The following is a 19,056-nucleotide window of genomic DNA, read 5'->3' on the forward strand; positions in this document are numbered from 1 at the left end:
GCCAGGATTCCACTAGTCTAAACATGCTGTTCTTCATTTTTGCTTATTCATTGAAGGCTCTCTCACTATGTGCGCATGGCTGTAATCCCTGTGTTCCTAGTGACTGGAGACTGTTTTAATTGTTTCGTGTCGGGGTTCTTAACTCTTTTGTTTCGTGGACTCCTTTAGCAGTTTTTAGTAAAGCCTGTGGATCTGTTTTCAGAAAAATGTTTTTAAATATTTAAAATAAAATACACAGGATTACAAAGGAAATAATAATATTGGAGTGCACTTAATAAAATATTTAAAAAATTAGTTTGTGATATGGTAACATAGGCTTTTTTCTCAATGCATTGAATAAGGTGTGGCAGATCCACAGGTATAGAATTTCTGAGTAATTATGAGCGTAAGTATTTTGAAACTGTGGATCTGAAGGTGGAGGGGAGGGCAGGGCAGCTGAGGCATTTTACGCCCGATGGCCCTGTTACCTGGGCGAAGGAAGAGGCTCAGCTGTCGTTAGAATGGGAGGAGTGGGGCTGGGGAGTGGGAAGGTTTGGGAACAGGTGGGGCAGCATTGCTTAGCTCTCAGGTTCTGTGTGGAACCTCTTATAGATGTTATTTCTTTCTTTCTTTCTTTTTTTTTTTTTTAAAGATTTTACTTTTTTCCTTTTTCTCCCCAAAGTCCCCTGGTACATAGTTGTATATTCTTAGTTGTGGGTCTTTCTAGTTGTGGCATGTGGGATGCCACCTTGGCATGGCTTGATGAGCGGTGCCATGTCCGCGCCCAGGATTTGAACCAACGAAACACTGGGCCGCTGCAGTGGAGCATGCAAACTTAACCACTCAGCCACGGGGCTGGCCCCAGACGTTATTTCTTTTAACCCTGAGAACAGCTCATGAGGAGTAGTTACTCTTGTCATCTTCACTTGACCAATGTAGCAACTACGCTTGGAGAAATTACCTACAGATAGATCATTGAAAAAACATTACCATTTACTACCCTCAAAGGAAGTGCACCTAAATAATCCAGAAGCAATATCCTGATTAGTAATGCAAGGCAAGGCCACAATGGGCACAGTGTTAGGATTTGGTCCCAAACCTTTGACCAGAGCCTGCTTTACCAGCTTTTGTCCACTCCCTAAATTGGGAAAGATAAGAAGAATTTCTAAATGGCCCTAAGGACCACTTGAGATTGGAAATCCCAAATTTGTCTTATCTAGAAGACAAATTCCCAAACTCACTGTTAGGTGATTTTTCTCCTGAAGCAACCATCTTAGCAACCTGAAGAGAGCAAGGCAGTGGTTCGGGTCTGCAAGAGAAGGGGCAGTCCGTGTTCACACAGGGGACCACCCTGAATCAGCTCTTCTCAGGGCTGCGGTCATCTCCACTGCAGAGGTTCTTCCTCTGAAAGGTCACCTGGGAGCTGTCTGCACTGCATTGGCTTTATAGCCTTTCATTGCTGCTTCCTCAGTTTTATTGGGAGACATGATGCAGTGTCTTAAGCATAAATTTTCTCAATGTGGCTTGCTGCTGGCGTAATTGAAAGACAAGAGGCGTGGAGGTTGGGGCAGGCCACAGATAGAACAATTCATGGGTGACAGTTTCTAATAAGGGTCAGATGTGTTCAGGGGCCTTGGGACAGCTTCTGGTGTTCAGAGTAGGAAGCACACCCCAGCATAGCAGCTTTTGTAGTTGTCAAAGAAAAATGATGAGATCTCTTTGTTTTTCCTTTTCCCAACCACTCAAATAAGTACTATTCACCAAGATAAGTGTATGCAGCAGGAGTGTATATAAATGTTCATTTAAACTGTTAAAAAATGCCTGTGGAGGGCTGGGCCTGTGGCGCAGTAGTTAAGTTTAGCACATTCTGCTTCAGCAGCCTGGGTTCACCTGTTCAAATCCTGGGCGTGGACCTACATATTGCTCGTCAAGCCATGCTGAGGTGGTGACCCACATATAAAGTGGAGGAAGATTGACATAGATGTTAGCTCAGGGCTAATCTTCCTCAGGGGAAAAAAAAAAGCCTGTGGGAAGTTGGATAAGAGAGAGATGCTTGAAACTTCACTGTTGGGACCCAGTTCATTGCAGATTCACGACTGGGAGTTGCCTTTATTGTTCCATTCCAGACTTCACCAGTGAATGCAGTCTCAATAAATATACAGAAAACAGGGATTTGAGAAACCATACACACCTCTCTAAAAAAACATTGAAGAGAACAATACTGCAGCCTTTCATGGTGTTGGCTGTTTGGACTGTCTCAAAACAAATATTGCTAAGGATAATTAGTCTTTATCTTTGATTTATTCTGGTTTTTTGTCAGATATCTTTAGGCCTTCAGGCTTGAGGCCAGAAATAAATAGAAAATGTGTCCTAGTCCTTGATTTGATAATGCCAATAGCAAATCATATCTGATATTCATAATAAATAAAGTTTTTTTTCTTCACCTGTCCTTGGAGTAAGTGGAAAGCTTGTAAGCCAGCCTTCCTAAATTGTGTCAAGCGGGAAAATTTTGTTTCTTTTTACATTTAACACTGAGAATTAAATGATTAAAATATTATTTCCAACTCTAATTCAGACTGATCTACAAAAACAGAGTTTCAAAATCCTCCTAAGTTATTCGTAACTTCACAAATCTGGATAGATTTTTATTCGGGAGACCACACACATCAGTGGCTTTAGCAGGGCCTGGTTGTACCAAAAGAGGGCAGAGTGCCTTTTCGTTTGTTTGAAGTAAACAATCCAGTAATTCTGAGTTCAATTAAATGCTTTATTTAAGGAGAGTAAGAATTTCTGGTTCATTTCTTGTAAACAATAATTTCAAATAATGAAATTTCCTCTAGGAAACAGGTGCTCTTTAATATTAACATGAAAAGAAATAAAAATGCAAATACACAAATACTTAGAGAATGTTTGCTTTGTGGTTTAGGAGGTTTACTTTCCCCACCTATCAGCTGAAAGATGTTTAGTGACACTTAATAAGTACTCAGCATAAGGTTTGTTCTAAAGCTCTCTATATGCTGTAATTGTATGCCCCTTTCACCCTTTAAATTTGAAATAAACTTGAAATGAAGGATGGAACCCAAACAGGCTGTTGGAGAAGTAGAAATGAGAAATGATTGATTTTTCTCAGCATAGATAACATTGCCTATCTTGTGGTTCAGCAAACGCTGCTATATACTATCAGCGAAATGCCTCGTCCAACATGAGATTGTGATGTTGCTTTTAATATTTAATTTATTTGCAAATGCTGCTTTTATTTCTGGGTTTTCTGCACAGCCCGGGTAGTAAGTACAGAGGGGAATCTCTGTTTTCTGCTGAAGGGGTGCAGGAAGAAGGGCAGGCAGTGGTCAGAGGCTAGCCTGTTTCCCCCACGACCTTCTCGCCCCCTCTGTTTGTTCAGGCCATGTTATTTTTGCTGTTCCTGTGACTTCCCTGTGCCTGTGCTGAGCTAGAATTCAAAACTAGTTCTATCTGACTTCCCAGTCCAAGCTTCTGACTATTACGAAATACTGTCCACATGGGGAAGACAGGAGGAGTGTGGTGTTTGGGCAAGGTACTGCCCAGAAATTCAGTTTGTACACTGTGCCAGGCACCTTTGATAACAAGACGAGTAGAATTTGTCCAGCCCCAAAGGAGCAAAAGATGGACATGCAAAGAAACATGCCTGAGGAGTAGGCATTCTTAGCCAAAGGTCATTCTGATTTTCTGGGTGGGTTGGTCTGAAGAGTTACTTGGTTGCCTGAAGTTTAAACCTAAGCCACTCAGAAAATTATAATAAAATAGTAGTCTTGCTTTGCATTTAGAAATTAGCTGCCACTGCTAAGCCATTGTCAGTTTCTCACCTTGGCCGGTGAAAGTGAGGTTCATGAAAAGGTACTGTCTAAGGTCTTCTGAGAGCTCATCTTTCCAGTCTGTCATCCCTTAGCTATGCTCCTGCTTCTTAACTCAATTTTGCTTCATGTTTTCCCACCTCTGGGCTTTGTTACATCCATCCTGAATGTCCTTCCTCCTTCTGCATCCCACTGCATGTGCACTGGCTGAAACCTGCTCAAAGTCCACCTGCTCTTGCTGGCTTTCCTAGTTCTCTGAAACCCCGCTGGGCAGCTTCTCTGAGCCATGTGGCAGACCCCATGTCCCCACTGCTGCAGGCTCAGCCAGTGTGCAGAGAGTCCTCATCACTCCCCAAGGCGGTGTCTGACCTGGTGAAGAAGCGTTGCACGTACCCTCTAAACTCTAAGAAATTAATTAGAGGAAACTTCTGACTTTGGAGAAACCCCATTTTCACTTTCTTACGAGTTCTCAGGAGCCAGCCTCATGGAACTGACCCAGCAGTATCTGGACTTGGTGACTCATGGCCCTCGATTCAGAGTGGTGCAGACATCACCTGCCTGAGCTCTCCTGCCACATGAACTGAGCCATCCAAGCAGAATCATACCTCCTTCCTTGTCCTGTGTTTGGTGGCCCTCAAGTGGCTGTCATGAAGTTCATCCTCTATTGCCCCTCTTCTAGATCTGCTCAGTAGAAGAATGGGGGAAGTGCGGGGGGTGGCGGTAGGAACCTGCTGAGGTGCGCATGCTGGCCTCACCTTTGTTCTGCTGGTCTGACCCTCTCTCCTCCCACATCTACTAGCACTTTATCTTGCCTACTGTGATTAGTCCTGCAAAGCTTTGTTACAGCTATTTCTGTATGCTAGAGTGAGCTCTTTGAATATACCCGTTGTATCTTTTTCATTTTTGTATCTCCTTTTGCATTTTACAAAATATCTTTTATAGAGAAGAGGTTTAGTAAGTATTGAAAGGGCTGAAAGAATGAATTACATGTTATATAAAATAAGGAAACAGTCACTCATTTAGTCTGTGGATATTTACTGGGCATCTACTATGTGCAGGCAGTGTTCTCGTGTTGGGATTCAAAGGTGCTTCCAGAGGATTTTTCCGTAGTGATCTTCCCTGTGGTGTACCTGCTGATCCAAAATAAAACAACATGTGACTAGGCTGTTGACATAGTACTTTAAAAGAGTCATTTGTTAATTTGTCAGTCTGTGTCTGAACTGCTATGATCTTTCCAGTTCTAGAATTCTTTTGTGATTCTTAACGTTTGTCAGCCCCAAAAATGACTCTCTAGCCTTGTTTTGAATAAGTGCAGCCTTCTCTCTGATCCCCACCACCTCTACCCGTTTTTCTTGCCCTGTCTCTTGGCCTGGCTGAGCTCATTCCTCTGCCCTTTCCTCTTCTGCCTGCTACTTGACTTTTTTCTTAGCCTCTCACCTTTTGTGGGGTGAATCTCACCAAACAAAAAGCAGTAAGAAAAATGGTTTCTGATACATATCATAAATAAGGATTTAATTCAACACGCTTGACGTCATTAGCCATTTATTTTGATGCTCTGATCTTTAAGTGTAGAAATAACTTTTCTTGTGGGGGGTGGGTTGGAGAGACCGAGCACTTCTCATGTTATGAGCTGATACATAGGTATTCAGAATTGAGTCTTATTGTACCATTTCACGGTGTCTGCTGTTTGTAACATCCTTAGATGGCTGAGATCAGAACAATTTTGTGTGGCACAAGTGACGTGAGACCGCATATTAATTGCTGCCTTTCACAGAAACAGCCCAAACCCTGCAGTGTCAGTTCACCGTGGACCTGGGTTTTCAGCGTCCCCTTCCCCTCCCTCCACAGCTGCTCTTTAGCTCTGTGGGTGCACTCATTTCTCTTGGTATCAACCTTACTCCTCTCTGCGCCTTCAGAATCTTGCTGTGATACGGCTCTTGTATTCTGCTTTTCCCTCTGGCTAAATGCTTGCATGCCTGTCTCCTCCCCTGGACTGTAAGCTCGGTGCTGCAGAACTCAGACTTTGTCATTTCAGTGGTCCCCCGACACTGGCCAATATTGGCACATGAGTGATTGACTTAATGAATACTGATGAGCAGAACATAAATTTTACCGGGAAACTTGAAAAAAAAGGGATTCTACTATAAAACCTGTATTTAAGCCTTGGAGCAAAATGAAAGTTTCGGCCTCAATCGTCTGACTTGCCTGCAACAATAGTGACATTCTTTGAGTCCAGCATTATTCCCTGTGTGAGTTGGGAATGTTAACTTGCCGTGTTGTACTTGGAAAAAGTGTCTTTGGAGAGCAAAAGGAAAAAGGAAGTAGCTAATATATCATTGTCATTAGCTTGTTACTTGTCTGATAGGGAAACACTAATTAAAATTAAAATCATTTGTGCCTGTTTTGGAATGACCTGCCTATTTATGGAACTAAAATGAATCATAAAATTGGCAAAACAACAATAAAATCATACTACAAATCATATGAGAAGGAAAAAAAGGAAGGGGCTGTGCTTTGAACCTCCACCTCCTTCACAGCTCATCACTCTGGATGCCCTCTGCCAAGCTGTGTGCTCAAGGAATCTAATGATACACAAAGCCTCATGCCAGATACTTCATGAATTCCTCAATCCATTAGGAGCCCTAATGGCCTATGCCATTGCAATGTGTGCACACGCAGCCCCCTCAGGAAGTACAGCGCTTCTCAGTCACGCTCCTCTGAGGATTCTCTTGGAAAAGATAAAGAAACATTGTACTTCCTGAATTCTCTCCAACCTGAGGCGCTCAGAATAATCATGCCTTTTAACCCTTTAACCCTCAACCCAGTGTTTCTCAAAGTGCAGTCCCTGATCAACAGCATCAGCATCTCTGGGAAATTGTTACAAGTGCAGACTCAATGGGGAGGCCCAGGCTTCCGGATGCTCTGGGGTGGGGCCAGCCACCTGTGCCTTAGGCGAGCCTCCCAGGGATTCCCACCTGCTCTGTGGTCCCTGTGGCCTAGTTAGAGAAGGAGGGGTCTCTTTCTATTGCGAGAAAACAGGTGAGCAGGTCCATAACTTGACCCCAGTCCACTGGTTTGGATTCAGTTTAATTCAGTAGGCATTGACTGAGCATATGTGGTGTCCTAGCATCCTTCCTAGGAAACTGTAAAGGAGAATGACACCTTGAAGTCACTCTCTAGTGTCGTCTGTGTCAGCATTTTCCTGCTATGCTGTGTTGGTCTCCCTGGATGTCAGCCCCTCCTCACCTTTGTCCCAAAGCACCCAACGTGGCCGCTCTCCAGGTGCCTCATTTGACTTCTCTAACCTCCTTTACTTATTAATTGTCACCCAGAAATTGGCTCCTCATCCCTTTCCCACTGGGTCACTGAGACCTCAGACACTGAACTGCCGGAAGAATGGCCTTGTCCTTCTGAACCTTCCGTGCTTTTAAATGTGCGATAATCTTACTGTTCACAAGCTCCCTTCAATCCCTGTCCCTCTAGAAATTGATGTCACCTCTACCCTCGTCCATTTGAAGACTTTAGGCAGCTGCTACAGAGGTTCTTTCCCACAGAAGACAGCTGTCCAACCCTGACCTTGAGTGAGTAGCTCTATTTAGAGGAAGATAGAGAATCTCTGTGAATAAAGGCTAACAAGAGTAAAAAACACTCAAAATTTACCTTGCTACTAATAGCCACTTCCCTAGTCCAATTCTTCGTTATCCTTTGCCTTCTATTTCTTTCCATGGCTTCCTAATAGTTTCATCTCCCACCAGTCTGTCCTTTACCCACCTTGCTGCTAGATTATCTTTCTTACATAGTTAAGCTGTGAAATGATAGAATTACTGACTTCAAATAGAGACCCATGGCCTATATAGAAGGGGTCAGCAAACTAAGGGGTGTGCATGTTGTTGTAAATAAAGTTTTGTTGGAACACAGCCACACCCATCCTTTGCGGATTATCTGTGGCTGCTTTTGTAGCACAGTGGCAGAGCTGAGTAGTTGCCACTGGGACTGTATGGCCCATAAGCCTCAAATATTTATTATCTGGCACTTTAAGAAAAATTTGCTACACCTGGTCTGTAAGGTAAAGTTTTGTGTTTTTACACGTAACATAATTACTGATATATTTGGGTTTAGTTCTACCAATTTACAATGTGCTTTCCCTTTACTCCTATCTGTTCTGTTTCCATGTCCTTCTTTTCTTGTCTCTGTTTGAATTTGTTATTTTCCCTTTTACTGTTTTTTTCTTTTATCCTTTTTCTGGACAATTCAAGATTTTTAGAACATTTTAAACTTCAGTTGTACCACTTCCACCTTATATGTTGCTATCGTCATCTATTTAAATTCTCTCTGTATGTAAAGCCCAGAAGACATCATCATTATTGTTTATAAAGTCAATATTCATTTAGATGTATCTACATATTTAGCATTTTGGTTGCTCTTCACTTCTTCATGCGTATTTCTGATCCTTGAATATCGAAAATGAAAAGAAAAAAATAATTATATTTGCCCTCACATTTGAACAATAATTAGGCCAGATATAGACCAAATTTAATTTTCCTCCAGAAGTTGGAAGACGTCGTTTCATTGTCTTTGAGCATTCACTGTTGCAGGTTAGAGGTCTGATGGTAACCTAAGTTTCTCTTTTCTGGAAGATTTTTGGATTTTCTCTTCTTATTTGAAGGTCTAAGTTGTGTCTAGTATGTGTTTAGGTGATCTTTTAAAACAATTAATCTTACTTGGGCTTTTTTTCAGGTCTGGGAAATTTCTATTATTTTCTGTATTTCTGTTTCTCTAGAATGCCTTTTAGAAAGATAATAGAACATCTGGATTGCTTCTGCATACTGCTTAGCATTTGTGTTCCATTTTCCTTCTTTCTGATATTTTCTTCTATGTTCTGTACAATCTCTGGGCTCCGTCTTCCAGTTGCTCATTTGATCTTCATTGAGATCCATTCTAATGTTCAGCACATCTTGATTTTTTTTTATAATAATATTTTTTAATTCTTAGAGCTGACTATGTAGTTGTTACTGTTTTTTAAAATTGATGGGATGTATTTTGGACTCTATCATAATACGTACTGTACCTCTTTTAAACTTGTTTTCTGTTTCCACTTACCTGACTCCTTAAGTCAGATATTCTTCTATTTGTATATTCTGTCTCATATCGTTAGTTTTCCTCAAATGTTTGTAATTTTTAAAGTATCTATTGGTATTTTAATTGCACGTCTTGGGTGCACTTGCTCTTTCCTCAGCCCAGTGAGAACTCACTTGTCTTGTTGGTGAGTGATAGGTCAGATCGCAGGACGCAGATTCAGAACAGATCAGTTAACCTCACCTGATAATGATGGTCGTGGGCAGGGTGGGATATGGGGCTGGCCCAACAGTGGCTAGCTTGTCTTTTAGGAATTCGCTTCCACTCTTGGCACTGTTCTTGCCAGAACTCTGCCTCCGAGATACCTACTCATAGCTTTTCGCTGCGGATCTGCTCCTTGGAGTGAGTTGCACCCTTTCTTGTTAGTCAGGGCTACTAAGGTTTCATTCTTTTTCCTATATCTTTATTTAGGGTTTGGGGCTGGAGGGGTGGTAGCAGGGGCTAAGTCTGCCATCTTGATCCAGTCAGTCATTGTGTTTCTTTAAAGCCTTCTTCCCTCTCTTGCCCCAAGCAGGGCTCATTGCACCAGTCATTTTGGTTCCGTATGGCATTTTGTCCCTACTTCTTTCATAGTGCTTATTCCACTGTCACATTCTTAAGAAGTGTCTTATTTGTCCTAGTCGGTGCTCTACCGAATTAAATTCTGTAGCCCAGACATGTGTAGGTGTCACATTGCCACAGATGTTTCAGCCAGGGTAGAGAACTACTGGTTTAGTAGCAAGCAACTGAAAATGGGGTTAGGAAGTACTATGTAGACTGTACTTCAGCTTATAGAATGGCCCTCCTGCTAGACTTTGTGGAGTTCTCTATCTCTGCAAGAACAGATTTTTTTTGTTTAACTCAAAATTGCACTCTGTGAACTAACATCTTCCAAAGCATGGAATTACAATAGTCTCCAGTTAGGTTGACTTTCTAAGGATGCTGGTTCTGTCCTTAGAAGTGACCACCTCTGGTCTTCCTCAGAAAGGAGGACACTTCCCTTACTAAATTCCAAAGATTGGTTCCTCTCTGGGCTGAAGGGAATTCTCTCTGTCTCCTTCCCCCTTTCAGGAAGGCCTCTGTTTAATGAGGAAGTCAGTGGTGCAAGAGGCTGAAAGTTACCAATGCATTAATTAGCTAAGTCATAATACTCTTTCCTATTCTTAAAAAATCCTATTTAATGAAGAAAATAGGAAACAGTTTCTCCTTTTATACATCTGTCAGTATCTGAACTTATTCAAACACGGACCTCTGTATAGTATGATTAGGCTCTTAAAAGATTGTCTGATTATGCCTGGGGCTCCCGATATGAGTTTTTGCTATTACGTCTGCCATCACATTTCAAATGATTGAAATGGACAAAAAGATACGAAAATACCAAAAAGATACCAAGAATTACCAAGAATGTATTGAAACTGATACCAAGAATTGCCAAAGAAATGTCAAGATAGGTTATTAAGTAATGCTTTTATTCAGAATATAATGGATTTTGTTTTAGTTCTGTGGCTCTCACTCTCTCTCTGTAATTTCTTTCTTTCTTTCTCTTTTTTTTTATGAGGAAGATTGGCCCTGAGCTAACATCGGTTGCCAATCTTCCTCTTTTTACTGGAGGAAGATTGTCCCTGAGCTAACATCTGTGCCAGGCTTCCTCTATTTTTTTGTACGTGGGCCACCACTACAGCATGGCCTGATGAGCAGTGTGCAGGTCTGTACCCTCATCCAAACCCGCAAACCTAACCACTATGCCACCAGGCCAGTCCCTCTCTGTAGCTAAGCCACATCCTTAACTTCCACTTAAAAATGGTTAATTGTACGTTGAATCTAGATGTATAGGAAGATCAGCTAAATGCCCAGAGTGTAGGGCCCTTATGTGGAGTAGTAAGAAGTAAGACTACTCGGAGGGACCATGAGGGGCCTTTTAGCAGCTTCCTCTTCTATCTCATGCTCTTCTTTTTTTTCTGTAATATCTTGGAGATAAGGAGAAGCCATCGAAGGACGTTAAGCAGGGGTGTGACATGGGATTTATGTTGTAAAGAGATCATTCTGGCAGGCCTGGGGAAGATGAAGTGAATGGAATGACGTAAAAGCTGGAGAGACCAGTTAGGAGGCCGTTGCTCTGCTGGGCAGGACACCGTGGGCAGAGGCAGTGGCGCTGGTACAGATGGGTAGGGAGAGATCAGAGCAGGGTTAAGGTACAGAATCTATAACACTGAAGTCTCTGATCAGATGTGAGGGCAAAGAGGAGTTAGAAGTCAAGTGCACATTGATACTTGCAGGTCTGTGATAAAATATTACGGTCCCCCAAAGGCATGGAGTTTAAGTATCTTTTTTGTCCCAGGAAGGAAAACGTACCTGTAAAAGAAGAGCAGTTGCACCAGTATTTGCTCAGACTGCAGACCTTTTTTACCCTTAGGGATGAAAAGTCGAGCTTTTTGGTCATCCTGTTTCTTCTGCTTTCCAAACCTGACCCTGTGTTGATCTGCAGCCGTTTTCTGCAACCCCTCAAGTATTAGTTCACAAATCTTACATTTAGTGAAGCTGTTAGATTTTTCCTTTCTCTCATGACAAATGTACTGATGGTGTTTAGGGCTAATTGTATGCAATTTAATTTTTGGGTTGCAGTAATCATTATTGCTGTTTCATTTTCGCTCTCTTCCCCAGGCATAGTCAGCTATAGATCTTCACCAGAATGCTGCCCTTTGGGGTGATTTTCAATTTTCTCGCTTTGGGAAGCATATTTTTGTGTCAGTCATGAAGGGTTCAGATTTGGATTATTAAACACTTGAGCTCCTCATTTCCACATTGGACCATTTAACACTTTCCATTTCCTTGTAAATGGAAGATGTAGCCCATCTGTGTGCTATTTGGGTATTTTTGAAGACCTCCTCTAACTTAGGCGAGTATGTGCCTGTCTTCCAAACCCATATTCTATCGCTTGATGTACAGAGAGACCTGTCTGTGGGAGGTAAAAGAGAAGTGGCTTCAGCATTCATGGGTGATTTACAGGAGCACCCTTGGGGCCTTTTCCTCAGCTCGGGCCTAGAGAAGCATGTGCAAAAGGTTTGGCTTTCTTAACCACAAGAAGTGTTTCAACATGTGTCTGGTAGTATGTGGCCACAGTCGTGTGTTTCCTTGAAAGTACGCAGCTTATATTGCCACAGTCACTGTCACCACTGGGGCCCCTGGAGGGTCAAGACTTATTGATGAATCATCTCTAATAGCTATTATTCTGTAAAGTGTGGAAATTGGCTGAGTTACAGAGTTGGAATTGATGCTCTTCTTTGTTTTAACCCTTCAGAAATGCATCTTCTGCAGACACCGGGTAAAGAAGGTCTCTGGAGCCTGTATCCAGTGTTCCTATGGCCGCTGCCCAGCCTCCTTCCACGTCACATGTGCTCATGCGGCTGGGGTGCTGATGGAGCCTGACGACTGGCCATACGTCGTGAACATCACATGTTTTCGACATAAGGTCAACCCAAATGTGGTAAGACCTGCTCTCCTTTCCCTGATGCCAAGACTCCATAGGAATTCCCTCCTGTACCCCTTCCAGGGCTAGCATACTCTGCTCTGTAATGTTACTCATTGTTGACATGTCCAGACCCTGAGTTCCTTGAGGGCAGGGACTGTACGTTATTATTCACTAGTATTTGCCCAAGACCCATCAGTGTCTGGCACATACTAGACACAGTAAATATTTACTGAGTTGAATGAGTGAATGAGCAGATGAATGAATGAAACTCTTTATGCCTGTTTGGTTTGGGATTTGTATACAGGGCTGCTGAGTGTGGTTGGACAGATTGTGCACTGCACATATCCAGGACGAGGATCGTTTCTGGGAAGGGAGTGATGTGAAAGCGCCACCTGAGATCGTGCAGTGTTTAATCCGTGCACTTTTGCAATCTGGCCTTGGGGTTCTGTTTCGTCTTCTCCAGAAGAAGCAAAGAGCAGCGACACAGTAAACGGAGAGGGAGGCTGATCCTGAATGCTTGTGGCCTTGCCACCTGAGATGGGAGAAGCTGGGGACAGCATGGAGGCCCTGGGACGGGTGAGGACAATCTCAGAAAAGCAGAAATGTAGAAGAGGAGGGAGATCAGTTTTTTCCTGCCTTTTCCATTTTACTCAGGACTGAACATATTTCTTGGAAAAGTGTTTACAACTAAATAACATGTGAATTTAACTATAATTCACTTTACCTGTCCTTGATGAATGGAATCTTTCCTTTATTTTAATACTCAGAAAAAATATGACAATATAGAGATGATTGCTATGCCCTTGTTAGCTTTCCAGTTCATCAGAATTGTTTTTGGTTGTCAAGAAGGAACCTGAACATCATGTCAACCTCAGCTTTGCTAACTTGCTGCCCTTTGCTATCCCTGGGAGGCTTGGCCACAGATGTTTGCAACCTAACATGCTTGGCCTGTGTCTCTCATAAGCTCCCAGGAGCAGCCTGCCAGGTCTCAGTATGGGCTTGGGGAGCCATGACCTATTCCCAGCAAATCTCTCTGCTTTTTAATGATTTAATTTCCATTGGCGTCTTGAGAGATACTTGATGTTTGCGGGTTGGGGCTCTGTGCAGATGTGTATGAATGTGCAGATGTACAAAGTGACATCACCAATGGTCACATCTATTTCAAAGTTATTTTCCATTGTTTTAGGTCTCAAGTTGAATATTCATTCATGCTTTTTCCTTAGTTTCTTGAGTCGATGGGCTCTTGCTAAGAATAGTATTATGTATTCAACCGAAAATACATTTTAGCAACTTTAAAAGAATACGGTAATGATACATTGCATTGCATTATTTGATGCTTTGCCATTTACAACCTGCAGTCAATAGCGTTACTTCATTAGATGACACATGGGAAAGCATTTTGAGATGTGAACGAGGTCATGACCTCTGGAGTCAAGGTAGTTGGTGTTCACACTCAGATTCTGCCAGTGACACGTGTGCAGCCTTGTGCAAGTTCTTATCTCTGAGCCTCAGATTCCTCACCTGCAAAAACAGCGTGCTTACCTCACCGTGTTGTTCCCAGTCCATGGCACGGAGAAGCCCTTCATTCCAGAAAATGAAAGTTGCGTTACTACTACAGCTGCTGCTGCTGGCTTTGGTGCTGCAATCCTACGTGGACTGGGCCCCGTGAGTAGTGTTATCCCGGCTTCAAGGATAAGAACCCCAAGTTCAGAGCACTCCAATTCCCTACCCAAATAGACTGAGTTAAGGAGCAGCAGGTGCTGGACTGTAAATGCCTTTTCAGCCCATACTCTATTATTTGTTGAATTCCAAACCCCAAATCTCGAATGGTGCTAGAGGTGTTCATCTAGAGCTATGCTTGAGATCATACATTCCTATTTTAATATTCCACAGCTCTGTGGTTACTGATGATTATACTGAAGTTGCTATTAAAGAGATCCAGGTGTTTAATCAGGACCTCATTCCTCTTAACGATGACGTGTGGCTCAGTCAGGTTTATGTTACTAATGTGTTTCATAAATGATGATGAAAAAGAAAATATTTGACTTTGAGGTGATTTAGAAATTCCTCTGCCCTGCAGACGCACTTTAAACTTGGTGTACTTTGTAAAGGGTGGGGAAAACATGATCTAATTTACAACACTACATGTGGCCATTTTTCCTATGAGGGAAAAATTTTAATGTTCGTAAATTACCTTTGCAAAGTCCTCTAGGGGGAAGCCCTGTGAATAGTGGATTTCTGAAATATATTCCTGACAGCTATTACTTATCCATTATTCTTTAATTAGACTCCAAGTATGGATTCCTCCCCAAAATGTTTGACAACTAACTGGAGGGAATTCATAGAATCTGGCGACTTTGGCTAAGAACGTTGTGATTGCCCCTGTTGCATTAAATGTTCTTTCCTTTTCAAGCATAAAAAAGTTCAGATTCATTCAAGTATTTCTCTTTGTGTAAACTATGAATGCTAGGGGACATGCTCCCTCCAGTCGGAACTGTGGTTTGTCTATGCTGTCAACCATTCCTTGATTACGTGGGAGTTATGGGCAATTGCTGAATCATAGCAACGAATGCTGTAAAGTCCAGGCTAACTTGGCAGCCTGACACAGTCGTTTTCCAGAAGAGAGGATGCCTGTACAATTTGGGTGAAATGAAGTACAAAGCTGCAGTTACTTCAGTAGGATCTCCATTTTTATTCACTTGCAGGTTTTTGTTTCCTTTATTTTTTTGTTTCTTCCAATTATTTGCCTTTTGCATAAAAAAGGACCATTTTAAGTCAAATTCTACTCTTCCTTTAATGCCATAAATTATTTTAAATATAGCTTATTCAATGTTACTAAGCTGTGGGTGTAAAATCATTCTGCATAATGGTATAAAAATTTCATCTGATTTATTATCATGCGCTCTTCCATCAGTCAGTAAGCACACTTTGTAATTAGAAAGGTAATATTTGAAAAAATAGGTAGCTTTCAAATTTTTAAAGATAGAATGGAGTGCACGGCTAATCTCTGTTATGTAATCTAAATTTTAGTATGTATTTTTCAGTGTTTTTGTCAAAAACATCTTTTATGGCATCTGCTGTCTTTCAAATGTAAGGTTTTATTCCTCTGTGCATGTGTGTGTGCACATGTGTTTGTGTGTGTAGTGTTGTGGTGCTTGACCACCCTTTGCCGTGATCCAGTGTGAACTATTTTCTGACTCTATTTCTGAAGGTTCCATTGGATGTCTTCCTAACCCATTTATGTGACTGTTGCACAGATGTTTGTAAGGAAAAAACAAAGAGCTATGTACAATAAATAGTAATACGGTTTTGAACTTGGGGGCCTTCAAAACTTATTTCTTCTCCAAAGCAAACAGTGGGCTATTACTCATAAATTGTATACTTCCTGCAAAGTACAGCCGTCATGGGGGCCGTCTCCTCACACCTGAGTAAACTGGACAAGCGTCCTGTGGAAGGGCCGCCTGGGTAACTGAGGGAAATGGATGTGAGAAAGATGGCGTGCACAGATTTTTCTCCAAGAAAATTACTTTAATAAACCTTTGTATTAGATTAGAATATTCCATATCTGCGGGTAGGAGCACCAGAATCACTTGTGCTTTGTGCATTAATTCATTGCAATGAACAAGGCCTCTTTGATACAGTATCTCCTATGACGTACATCATTTTTATCCTTAATACCCTCCTCCTCTCGAAAAATAGGACATTTGAGGAATTAGTTTCCTTCATAGTTTTCTAAGTTGTGGCTATTAACAAGGAGGCAGACACCAACTCCAATAAGAGGAAAAATTTGTATAGAGAAAACACCTTAGTGGTCAGTCTTTTTCCTGCTATTTTGTTTATATTTTAATTCAAAATTATTTTAACTAGGTTACTGAACTAGATTTAACTAGATTACCTAGTATTTTGTCTTTTTATTTCCAGTAACTGGCACTTGGCCATTCATAGAAGCTGCTTGGTATAAATTTGCTGAAAACTCCCTACTGCAGGGGGATGGGATTAGTGGAGAAGAAAGAGAACTAGTATTTGTTGAGCATCTTTTATGTCAAATCTATGTGAGATACTCTACGTGTGCATCTTATTTAAAGGCAGTGTTGGTGTGGATAACGGAAAATAGTGGTTATGTTGGCTTCTGTTTTGGTACCTCCTACCCTGGAAGGTTCTCTTGTCTCTTGTTATTTTGCCCCTCTGCCCATCCCTCATGTTCTCTTCTGGTACTCGTCTTAGTAATGGAAGTTGAGTCCTTGCTCAGTACTTGCTGACTTCTTTTTCCTGGCCTCTGTGTCCTCAGGCCAGCTGCCCAGGCAAGTTTCATACAACTCCTTCCCTACCATCACTATGCGTGGCTCAGGACAGAAGGGGACAGACACCCACCTTGCACAGGAGCCGAGGAAGGGCTCAGAGCAAGGCAGCTCTTCTAATTAATCTGTGCTTATGTAACTAACCTTTGGGTGGTAATGGGCTGGGGATACCCTCATCACTAGCTTAATAAAACCTCTCCTTGGTTATGCAAAAACAACTCTCACCTCACCAGCATGTGGAACAGTGGATGGTCAAAGTCCCTAAATTCTAAATCCTAGAATCACTATTCTTATCACAGGAGAATATTGTATAACATATTATCCTTTCAGTAGCAGTTATTGAGACAACACATAATGACAAAAAACTCATTAAGAAATCAATAACATGTTTATATGAATACATTAATTATGAAAAGAGTCTACAGTGTTTCCGGTTTATTATGGATTGATAGGGAAAGACCCCAAACACTCACTCCCACCGTAAATTCCCATTTAATTAGCCAAGGGCATAGAAATGTAGCAGAAATTCAGAAATGAGTTGACCAGATCAGGTGGGAGTGAACGCAACCTATCATTGCGGGACTTTTCCCTGTGCCCTGTTCCCCTCATGAGCACATGCAGTTGCCTGTGTGTAGGGTGCTGCCAGATCTACAATGAAAGACTTATTTTTGCTGTACCACAGGCTTTTATACTTGGGACCCATTCAGGAAAACTGATTATCCATGCTTTTCATTTAATAAAACGTTTATAAACGTGCAGCTGTCCTAGTTCTTAAGCCAGAATCAAGGTCAACAAGACCACATATCTACTAGGGGAAGAAAGTAGACTCACATCCTAGATGCATACCTGAGCAATATTTCCCTCTAGCTTTCCAGAATTCTTGAAAGCCTGTTTTACCAGAGTCTGCCCCTGACTCTGGTTTATGAATTTTAATCCCATTAGTTCCAATAGGCGTTTTGGTTTGAAGACAAGAATTACATTTCACGTACGTGTATGTTTCATTTCACCGTATTGTGCTCCTTGGACTTGTGATGGGGGTCATAGGATTATATTTTTGTACTCAGGCAGCATTTAGTTAATTTATATCAGTAGGTAGGACTTTGCTTAGCTATACTTTATTTGACCCTTTTGAGCATCATCATGGTTTATAGCCTTTTATAGATGAACAGGTAGCAGCTGACTGTAATTTTCTTCTTGATGCTCCTGTTACACTTTGATCATGTGGCTTCAAAACTGGGCAGTCTGACTCAGAGCTCAGACCCTTAGCTGCTATACTCTCTTACTATAATAAGATAGATTAAATAAAGATATGAATAAAATGGGGAACCCAAAGAAGGAAGCCACTGTTTCTGTTGGGGGCTGTCAGGTAGACTTCACAGAAGAGAGAACAATTGTGCTGGTTCTAAGAGAAGAGTTTGAGTTTGCTGGAAAGATAAGAATAGTAATGATGTTTCAAGTAGAGGGAATGGCATGTGCATGAACTTCAGAAAGTCCTGATTTATCTGGAAAGGTTGAAGAGTTCAGTATGGCTCGGGTCTAGGATGTGTCGAGATTATGGTGGGGTTGGGGAGAAGAGAAGTGCTGATGGGGGAGATGAGGCTGGAGAAGTCGGTTGGGTAATCAGAGAGTGAAGGCATTGTGTACAGTGGAATGCCCCTTTTTATATGTCCCTGAATTAAAATTAAAAATTTCTTGGGGTTGGCCTGGTTGCATAGTGGTTAAGTTCATGTGCTCGACTTCAGAGCCCCAGGGTTCATGGGTTTCGATCCTGGGTGCAGACCTACACACCATCCCTTCAGCTGTGCTGTGGTGGTGTCCCACATACAAAATAGAGGAAGATTGATACAGATGTTAGTTCAGGGACAATTTTCCTTAAACAAAAAGAGAAAGATTGGCAACAGATGTTAGCTCAGGGCCAATCTTCCTCACCAAAAAAAAAAAAAAAAAATTTATCTTCTTTCTTCAAGTTAGGGAAATGACCTTGGCTGGGCAAGGATCCATTTTTAGAGATGAGATGAGGGGCTGGAAGGTGTGTCCTTTCTAGAGGAGGTGGACCATGGTGGGGAGGAGGTTGTTTTAGGGAGGCCCCCCAAGAGCAAGATCCACAGATAGTTGATCCCCCCCGATTGAGTGCAAACATAAGCTATCCAACAGCTGTCTTGCATATGGATGTGCGTGTGTGCACACATACATCTGAACACACGAAGAGGGACAAGTGCTGAGACCAGGCAGGAGAAGCTATTAATTGTCTTGTTTGAAGAGTTTCCCGTCCTGGACACAGCTCCTTGGACTTCTCTTCATCCCTGTGTCCCAGGGCATTCTCTTGACTCCTTTGCCACTGCTTTAGGCAAAGCTTAAGAGGGTC

General features: G+C 41.9%; 1 protein-coding gene across 2 annotated transcripts in view; it reads left to right on the forward strand.

Annotated features, from left to right (window-relative positions):
• Nucleotides 1–19,056, forward strand: part of KDM4C (lysine demethylase 4C) — a 389,700-nt gene that overhangs the window by 316,643 nt on the left and 54,001 nt on the right. For both annotated transcript variants that reach the window (XM_070496076.1, XM_070496077.1), the window contains one exon: nucleotides 12,223–12,408. In XM_070496076.1, the coding sequence (XP_070352177.1) occupies nucleotides 12,223–12,408 (186 nt within the window). The remainder of the gene's footprint in view (nucleotides 1–12,222; nucleotides 12,409–19,056) is intronic.

The sequence above is a fragment of the Equus asinus genome, chromosome 23, assembly GCF_041296235.1.
Source record: "Equus asinus isolate D_3611 breed Donkey chromosome 23, EquAss-T2T_v2, whole genome shotgun sequence".
NCBI lineage: Eukaryota > Metazoa > Chordata > Mammalia > Perissodactyla > Equidae > Equus > Equus asinus.